General features: G+C 39.2%; 1 protein-coding gene across 1 annotated transcript in view; it reads left to right on the top strand.

Moving 5' to 3' along the window:
• Positions 1-495: 495 nt before the first annotated feature.
• The window catches only part of NETO1 (neuropilin and tolloid like 1), an 86,776-nt gene continuing 77,532 nt past the window's right edge, over positions 496-9,739 (top strand). The window contains exons 1-4 of the mRNA XM_060119092.1: positions 496-523; positions 2,561-2,614; positions 2,847-2,981; positions 7,442-7,690. Coding sequence (XP_059975075.1) covers positions 496-523; positions 2,561-2,614; positions 2,847-2,981; positions 7,442-7,690 — 466 coding nt within the window. The remainder of the gene's footprint in view (positions 524-2,560; positions 2,615-2,846; positions 2,982-7,441; positions 7,691-9,739) is intronic.

Genomic DNA, 9,739 nt, shown 5'->3' with positions numbered 1-9,739 from the left:
GAGCCCCACAGCCGCAGCCGTCCGCTCCGTGGCTGCCGTCGGTCCGGACTGGGCCCCCCTCCTCTCGCCGCGCCCGCCGCCCGGCTCCGGCTCGGGACGCCCCAGGGCTCGCCCGCGCGCCGACTGCCCGCGCGCCCTCCTGACGGCTGCGGCGGCGGCGGTGATGCAAAGGAGGAGGGTGCTGTCGCCGGCGGCGCTGATGGTGGCGCCCGGCGCCCGGGTGTGAGGCGCGCTTCACGGCAAGGATGCTGCTGGCCTCGCGGCGCTGAGAGGGCGAGCGCGAGCCCGGGGCGGAGGACGCACGGGTCCGGATCTTGCTGCCGTGTGGGCTCCGATCTCCTTCTCCCCTCTCTCTCCCCCGCCCCCCGCCTTCATTTGCTCTCGGTTTGCGTATCCAAAACACCTCTCGACTCCCACCTCTCCCCGACCACTGGAAGTCTCCCTGTCTCTAAATGGAATTAGTGGAGATCGGAGCCTCGGGTGTAACGAACAGACATGATCTATGGACGCAGTTTGTTTCACAGTGAGTACCTTTCCCGCCGCGCCGAGGCTCTCCGGGTGCCGTCCTCCCCGCCTGCCCTCCCTCGTGGCCGAACGCGCAGGGAAAGCCCGGCCACCGCCGCGCTCCCGCCGGACCGTGCAGGCCCCGCGAGTCTGGGGCAGATGTAAACTTTCTGTATCGCAGCATCATAGAACCGGCGTGCGGGCTGCGCAAGGCGGTGGTCACTGGATCGCAGAATCTGCCGCGGAAAACAGCGTTTCCGTGGGCAGGAACGTCCCGGGGCAGAGCATGGCGAGTAGTTCGGGGGTGGGCACGTGCGCAAGAGCGAGGTGGCCTGTGGAAGGAGGGAGAGAGCTGGCCTGATAGTTCCTTTCGGGGGCTTCTGGAGCTCGGCCGGCCCGCCTGCCCACCCCCGTGGGTAGTTTGTGGTTCATCTGAACGCAGCCCCCCGAGGGGAGGGCGAGGGCCAACCTCAACTCTGCCGGAGAGTAGATAGCCCTCTAGTGTTGCTTCACGAGTGTGGGGTGCGCGTGCAATTGGGGCGGGGGGGGGATTGGAGGAAAATAGTGTCAGAAGTCATCGAGTAAACGGCAGTGTAAGAAAATGTATGGTGGAAATCTCACAGTATAAAGCAAGGATTAGGGTGGCTATGCCACGCAGTCAAAGGACCGGCTTTGCCGCTGTGTTAATCACAGCACACGCTCCACGATGTGATGCCAGCAGAACAGGAAAAGCAGAGTGAAAACACCCAAACTCCAGCTTGATACTGATGGCTGTACACCCGGGTGTGTGCGCGTGCGTGTGTGTAGGTGTAGAAACACGGCAAGTTAAAGTAAGACTTTTGTTTTCCTGCTTGAACACAGACAATAGCAAAGACTGATATTTTAATCTAAAAGCAGAGAGCCAGGCTAGAGTACAAAGTACAATAATTGACATCATTTCTCAAATACTAATAGCAAGGCCCACATACTTTTCCTGGAATAATCTTTAAGCATAAATTTGTAAGATCCTGTAGTGACCTTTAGTTAAGGAAAGCATTGTGAATTATACCTTCCCTTTTCCAAATGCGTTTTAAAGTGGACGTATGATTATACACCTAATGGAACTTAGGGCTTTTAGGTAATCGAGCAAAAAAGTCAATAATAAAAACAGAAATAGAGAATGAAAAATCAGACATTATGAACACTAGATGACTTTCATACTTTTCTCAGTTTTAGGCTTTGCAAAAATATTAAGTAAATCAAGGATACGGAAGTAAAACAGAAGGGCAAGTTTCAGTGGTCTTCGTAGATTTACTGTTAAGTTACAGATCAGAGGCTCTTTCTGATACTGGAAAAACTGACTCAATAAAATGCTTATAGAAATAACCTTTCTCAAAATTATAAAATATTTCTGGATAATATTAAATAGTAAATCAAAGTTAAGGCTAGAAGAGATTAATTTCAGAGCTTAGAAAATGTTGAGGACTGGGGTTACTTGGTAGTTCATCAGTTTATAAGAAACATTTTTAATTATGCTGCTTAATGCCTTCAATCCACATTAGTCTGATTTTCTTCTGTTCCCCTCCCCGACCTGCCATAGGATTTTGCCTAAGTATTTATTTTCTAAAACACAATAACATGGCTGATGAAAACACAACTTTTCCTTTTCATCCTTTTACCTGCTGTCCCTCTTTCTTCCTTTAGAGATGCTAGCAAGGTCATACACAAAGAGCAGCTCAGACATACTCCTGAAATCCTGCTGTAATGGGACATGAGTAGGTGACAATATTGACTCTTTAGTCATGAAGTCTGCATTTGCCTTAGGAGTTTGGGTCTCAGCCATTCCTAACTGGCATTACTTCCTGAGGAGATTCCTAAGTTGTCCTGATTTGTACATTTTATCCGTACAAATTTGTAAATTTCATCAGTTTTTGCAAGTTCTGAGTCTACTCGGAACAGTTAAAAGTGATAAAGTAATCTTCTTCGATATCATTTTATCTTTAAATTGTTATGTTGTTATAGAATTTGATCATTTTGGTGTACATTAAGCTTTCTAATTTTTCTTTTTTTGTTTCAGTTGTAGCAAGTTTAATCATCCTCCATTTGTCTGGGGCAACCAAGCAAGGAACAGGTGTGTTTCTTTGGAAAAATGCAAGTGGAAGACCTCCAATCACTTGCATTTTCCTATTTTCCCCACATTCTTAATATTCCAGAATATCTGAGCATTTTATAGTGTGTATAATTGATTGGTTTTGACTAAGACAACATTTAGAAGTTAATTTACTAATGGATATTGTAAGAATGTCCTATTTTTAGTTTTATAAAAAACTGGATAATGCTTTAAAAAACATTTTTTTTTCCAGAAAAGCAAAGCACCTCAGAAACGAAGTCTGTGCAGTGTGGAAGTTGGACAAAACATGCAGACGGAGGTGTCTTCACCTCTCCGAACTATCCCAGCAAGTACCCCCCTGACCGGGAGTGCATCTACATCATAGAAGGTGAGGAAGCCAGTGCCAGAGCTGGAGAAAACATTCAGCCAAGTCTGGCCACCACTAAGCTTTGGGTGGACAATATGCATATAGACATTACAAAAATTGGTTTTGGAGACCATATACATAAATATCTCTGAGTGAATCAAATAGCTGTAAATTCTGGGGTCCAGCTAATTATTGAAATTATTAGTAATGGTTTATAAACAGGTAAATTCTGGGAAATAAAAAGAAATCAACAACAGTTTATTTCGCAGTTCATGTAATTGATTTGGAATTCTACATTAATGTAATGGATGCATGGTTGGCATAATAGTACCTAATGTGTAACAGTTTTGGCAACTAGTATTTTTTGGCTGAATAATTAGTAGAATAACCCATACATTTGTTATTTTTCTCTTAAATAATATGAAGCACAAAAAACATTCTCGTCGGAAGTACATCTATGATCATATTTTCCAAATGTCCATCTGAATCGCAGTTGCCTTAGTTTGTGCTCACAAGTGATATTTTTGTACTTTCATGCCAAAGTCAGGATTCCAAATGATGATGCTTCTTTTCATCATTTTTTCCCCAGCTTGAAGGAAAAAAAGTGCTGAAAAAGGGATTCAGTTCTCTTTGAACATTTTCCATTTCCATTACCCTTGTAGACACGTCTCTATTAAGGACGATACTGATACATGAACATTTCATCCAGTGATAGAAGTTTTCAATATTATGTGTTAGTACTTAATAGCCCAAAACTTTCAACCTCCCCAACCCTTGTGTTTCCCCAACACACACACACACACACACACACACACACACACACACTCACACACACAGTTACCTTAACAAAGATGGTATTTATGCTCAATGTTTACTTATAAACAAGGGACATGTTAATTTGATAGATCTTTCAAATTAAAAGATGTCCTGGTTAACTGATTTAAAGAATTTCATTTAGAAATGATTCTTTTTGTAATTTCTGGACCAAGATCTTTCCTCTCTTCTTGTCATGCTTCAAGTTGAACTTTTAGCAAAGATACACCATATAACAAGAAGAAGAGAAAGGAATAAGCTCTGATAATAAAAGCATAAAGCTGAGAAACTGAGCTCTGGCAGTTTTTCTTCCTCTTATGATAGATAGAAAAGGAGACTGAAATGTGGAAATTCTGGGTTAAAATTAGCTGTTCTTTCTATCAAGTTAATATTACATATCTGTTATATGTAGTAATACATATACTGTATAATTGTATCGGGTAGTACTAGTTTAAGATCCTCGGCTGATTGAATTTGAGGATGTGAAAACCCACAGATATAAATACAGAGGGCCAAGTAAGGGACTTGAGACTTGAGCATCCTTGGATTTTGGTGTCCACGGAGGGTCCTGGAATCATCCGCCTCCCCTCTCCCCTGCTGCCTGCAGGTACCTAGGGACGACTTGTGTATGTATACATATATATACATATACATAAATATCTAATCATAGAAATTTGGTATTTATGTTGTCCCTACTGTACATATAAGGAAACTGAGGCACAGAAGGGTTAAATGTCTTGCTTAACTTCATATAACATAATTTGTGTTTTGAAGCAACAGTATTTCAAAACTACAAATTATTAAAAAGAATAACATCAACTAATTCTCTTGTAATTCAGAAGAAAATCTTTGCATGTTAATTGTGCTTTCATGCTTATTCTTATTGATAATTTAAATGCATTGCTAACATTTGATTCTAATATCATGCACATATTTGCATTCATTCGTAGTCATGTCAAGGACAAAACTTAAAGTTGGGAAATAAATAGAATCTCCTGTCACTGTTAATCATACTTCTATACCCATCTTGAGATACTTCATACTTATCTTTTTTTCCATTCATACATTCATTTAACAAATATTTGCTGAACCACTCTTGTTTAGAGAGTATTGAACAAAATAGACATGGTACTTGCCTTATGGAACTTACGATGTGGTCTGGGGACTAAGCTTTTTTCAGTAAACAATCTAAAGTGGCCCTGAGATGAGCAGTTTTGGAATAAGGAGAAAGACAAGAAGTCTATAAGGAGGAAGAGATGCTTACATTCAGTTTTAAAGAACATTCAGGAGATAGTCTTCCTCTGTGTAGAATAGCATGTGCAGAGGTTCAGAGACGCGGTGAGGTTGGTTACACACGTGTAGTATCATAGGGTGTCTGCAGAGCAGCAAGTGAGGAGTCTGAAGGGCAGGTGGCCTCAGATAAAGGAGAACTTGGCATCCATCTTGTACCCAGGCAAGTTTGGACTTTATGTTATAGACAAGCGAGTGCCATTGAAATAACTCGAGAAAAATCATAAGGTGAGATTTCGATGAAGAAACTGGAGGAAGAGAACATAAGCTGAAACTATTGTGAGAGACAGATTAAACCATAGGAGAAGCCTGAACTACAGAAGTGACATTGATGGTGGAATCAAGAGAACAAATGAGAGGTATTTGGGAAACCGAGTCTTGCGTGACTGGATGTAGGGATGAGAGAATAGGCAATCTCAGGGCTATTCTAAAGTTTTGGCTTGGTGATGTGTTACATGGAATTACCATGTCAGATAAGGAATAGAGGTGGAGAAAGGGGGGTTAAAGGAAAAATAATGTGTTCCATTTGGTGTTTATGGAGATGTTTCATGAAGAGATTGGATGTGTGATCTTTAGTTCAGTGGATAGTTCTGGGATAAAAATATATATTTATAGGTGATAAATATAGTAATTGCTGTTGAGGCTGCTAGTATGAATAAAATTACCCAAAGTGTATTTGGAGCACTTTAGCTCTTTTGGAAAATACAGATGCTTGGGTCTGCCTCCAGGAATTCTGATTTAATTGGGCTTAGATGGAGCTGCAGATATTATTATATTATGATCTCTTTCCATTGGGATGCTAGTGGCATCCAGAGCCCTGGTCTAGAAAGAGAGGAAAGAAGACATAGAATAGATTTCTGGAAAATGACATGTAAGGGAAGGCAGAGTAAGGAGAAAGTCACCTCGGACTGTGAAGGAAAAGCCAGAGAATATCTGGATCGTATTTTTTTGTAAGTCTCTAATTTTCAAGTAATCATGTATCTCAACTCTATATACATTTTGATACCCAGGCATGCAAGGCTTTAGTTTTAAAGCCATTCAAGGGAGATATTCAATATATATTTAAGCACTGGTGTGGAGGGGACAGTAGTCATTCAGAATGATTGCTGACCACGTGGGAAGCAGGCCCTGCCGTGCCAGGACTTAACATTCAAGTTTCTGGAGGGGATTGGTCTTTAAAGAGGATCAAGTGGCTGGAAAGCAACTGAAGGACTCAAGACAGCAGTTTACTAACTAGGATAAATGTGTGGATATTTCAACAACTGTAATGGCTATTCTGGGGGTACTCTGGCTGAATATCAGCCTGTAATGCCAGAATTTTGAACAGTTTTGACCATGACAAGGGAAGAATGGAAGGACACTAGCAAATGCATCCATGTGGAGGTTTAAGGAGCTGCTCACCCTATCAGGCTCTTCCATGATTATTTAAAGAGCTGTAAACACATTTATAAAGATAAGTTCATTTATAATTCACCCAACAAAGATTTTTTTTTTTGAGAAATTCTCAATGACGAGTATTGTGCTTGAATGCTGAAAAAAGAAGGTGAATAGATATGGGTTCTGTCTTTAGTAAGTAGATGTAGAGAGGAGATTTTTTTTTTTAAGCAAGATTTTCCCACAAAAACAGGAGTTGGATTGGAGGTATATATGTACTCAAGAAAGTGGGAAAACACACGAAAGCCTAAAATAGCATGCTGTCTTAGAAAACATGATATGCCTGGAGTGGCCTGAACTTAGGCTGTATGTGAGGTGAAAAGACCCTGGCAGGGTGAGTTGTTGGATACTTCTAAGAAACCTATATGTCAAGTGAATTGATCATTTTCCTATAGCTGATAGAGAGTTGCTGAATAAGTTTAAACCTGAGAATGACATGATAATATTTGTGTTCTAGGAAAATTACTCTTAATATCCCTCCACACACATTTCAATCTAATCAACACATCTAATTGGGACTATTTGAATGGTTTAACTCTATGCTGAACAGTTTACAAGTTTCTGACCTTAAAACTGGATTCTCCTGAAGATGTGGGAAAAGTGACAGAGAGATGCCTCTCTACTTGTTAAACCTGAGTCAGCAGGTTTTCACAAAACTACTGTGATTTGTTCATTCTGTATTAGATATTGAAGTGGTCATTTTATATCAGGTAATATTTTGTGCAACATCATCAGTTTTAAGAATCATCTCTTAGACATTATTATGGAAGTATTATCTCTTAGGATGCTAAGAATAACAAAGTTGCTTAGTATTTCTATGCATATCACAGTCAAAATTTGATAGGAGTTATACAGATAAAATCTGAAGTAGAATCAGAGAAACCAAACTACGGATTTAAAAAGGACCTTCTAGACATAATCTTTCTTTCTTTTTTTTTTTCCAGCTGCCCCAAGACAGTGCATTGAACTTTATTTTGATGAAAAGTACTCTATTGAACCTTCTTGGGAATGCAAATTTGATCATATTGAAGTTCGAGATGGACCTTTTGGATTTTCTCCAATAATTGGACGTTTTTGTGGACAACAGAATCCACCTGTAATAAAATCCAGTGGAAGATTTCTATGGATTAAATTCTTTGCTGATGGAGAGCTGGAATCTATGGGATTTTCAGCTCGATACAATTTCACACCTGGTAAGTGGGGGCTTGTTTTTTTCCCTATATCTTTTTCTTCCTTGTTTTTCTATCTTCATACTCTAAGAACTTTTATAAGACAACTTTATAATTTCCACAGGGTTGCCCAGTTCTATTTAAAACCAAACCTACAATACTTTCTCTTTTCATTTCATTAATTCTGAAAGGAAAATAATTTTTCTTTAAAATTTAGCCTACACTAGGGTACAGCATAGTGACTCAGGGGTCTACATGGTCATCAGCAACACAGTTAATTAGTTGGACTTCCATTATGCTGAAACGTGTAATTTGAGAGGCCGTCTGTAATAGAGAAACTAATTATGCATTGAATCCCAATAAACTTGAAAAGGCAATTGCAATATTGTAAAATGTATCCATCAAAATGATCTTTGGAGAACTCAAATAAAAAATTCATTTGTTCTGAAAATTATAATTTTTTTTCTTTTTTTTGAAAATTATAATTTTTAAAGCAAATGGGTCTTAGTAAAAAGCAGTCAGTCTAATCTCTTTTTAGAAATGCAAATTACTAAGAGTTGTGATAAAAGGAAAAGTGAGCCCCATAGCAGCCAAATACCCATTTGCAAGGTCTGGCACCCATTAGCTGTTATTATATAATTATCTATTCTATGTCAATTTTCCTTTTAACCTGTTGATATTAAAAAGGGTCTGTGATGTTGACTGGCTCACTTTATGATGAGTTATCATTTAATACAATAAAAATTGGTTATATTTTTAAACTGCAAGAACATCAGGCTGAAGCAATTTGAGATTTGATGAAGTCACTTTTTTTTAATGGAAAAGTGACTCAACTTACATAAATGACATTATTTATTTAAAATTACATTTTTTTAAGTTTGTACATATTGTTTTACTCAGGTTATAAAAGGCAATAAATTAAATTGGAATATATGTAAAATTTGTTCAAGTTTCCATTCCATGTTACAGAGGTAACATCAGAGCAGGGTTATGATGCTCAGTTCAAGCACTAACATTGTTGAAATAATTAATATAAGATTAATGATGACTTTTATTGTGATATTATGGTTTAATAATATAATAATTAAAATAAGTAAGATATTAACCCTACCATATGCCTTAGCCTTAAACATTAGGAATGTTTTTATAATATTTCTAAGAGATTGTGGTTTTTATTATGCTTTGCTAATATTGGATTGTTCACAGAAGTCATGGGTATTTCACATGTGGCCATCAGGCTAATTCAATGTGTTCCAGAAAGGTGTAAACACTGAGATTACTTTATTAGTGCTAGAGTTTTCAATGGAAATATATATATATATTTTCTTAACTGCTAATTTTGAGTATAACTAGGACCTAAAAATAATGGCACATGGTATGATCTAGGCTTTTGTAAGTTATATTTTCACCTTGAGACTGGTGATCATGGGAACAATGTGAGGATCTAAAACTGTAGTTTCATTAGAAATGTAGGGTCAACTAACATACTTTATCCACTTAAGCAATTCTATCCACGTTTCTAGCTCTACTTGAGATACATAAATGGTGGCGTTCAATCTGATATCCTAGGTTTTCCAAATCTTCTTTGTACCTGAGCATTGTTCTTTGCTCCTTGCTTCTTTAGATCCACTTTGCTTCATCTGTAGAAGGAGAAGATTTTATTACCAGGAACATCTGAATCGGAAGGGAATGTGAGGAGATGATTCCACGTAATTAAGAATGAGTTAAGGATAGACTGAGGCTTCTGCTGTCACTCAGATAAACTTGAGTGAAGTGTGCTGGGAAACGTCCACTTGGCATCTGAGGGGAAAATAGGACCATAAAAAGGAGTTGTGTAAAACTTCCATGGCTGTACAAGTTGACATGCTATGGCCCAAGGACATTGCCTGAGTGGCACAGTAATCTACAGCTCATTCCAGAAAGAGGCAATATTGAGGAAGCCACTTAGTTAATGTAGGAGGAAGGGGGCAGGGATTAGTGATCATTTAGACAGCGTTTAGGGAATAAGGAGTCAGGCAGGCTTTAGTTTAATTTGGGCTTCATTTTTACTTGGTGGTATGCTTCAAGCAGTGA

This window comes from Mesoplodon densirostris, chromosome 15, assembly GCF_025265405.1.
Source record: "Mesoplodon densirostris isolate mMesDen1 chromosome 15, mMesDen1 primary haplotype, whole genome shotgun sequence".
NCBI lineage: Eukaryota > Metazoa > Chordata > Mammalia > Artiodactyla > Ziphiidae > Mesoplodon > Mesoplodon densirostris.
The sequence above is the reverse complement of the archived record's forward strand: the minus strand, read 5'-3'. Positions and strand labels throughout refer to the sequence as shown.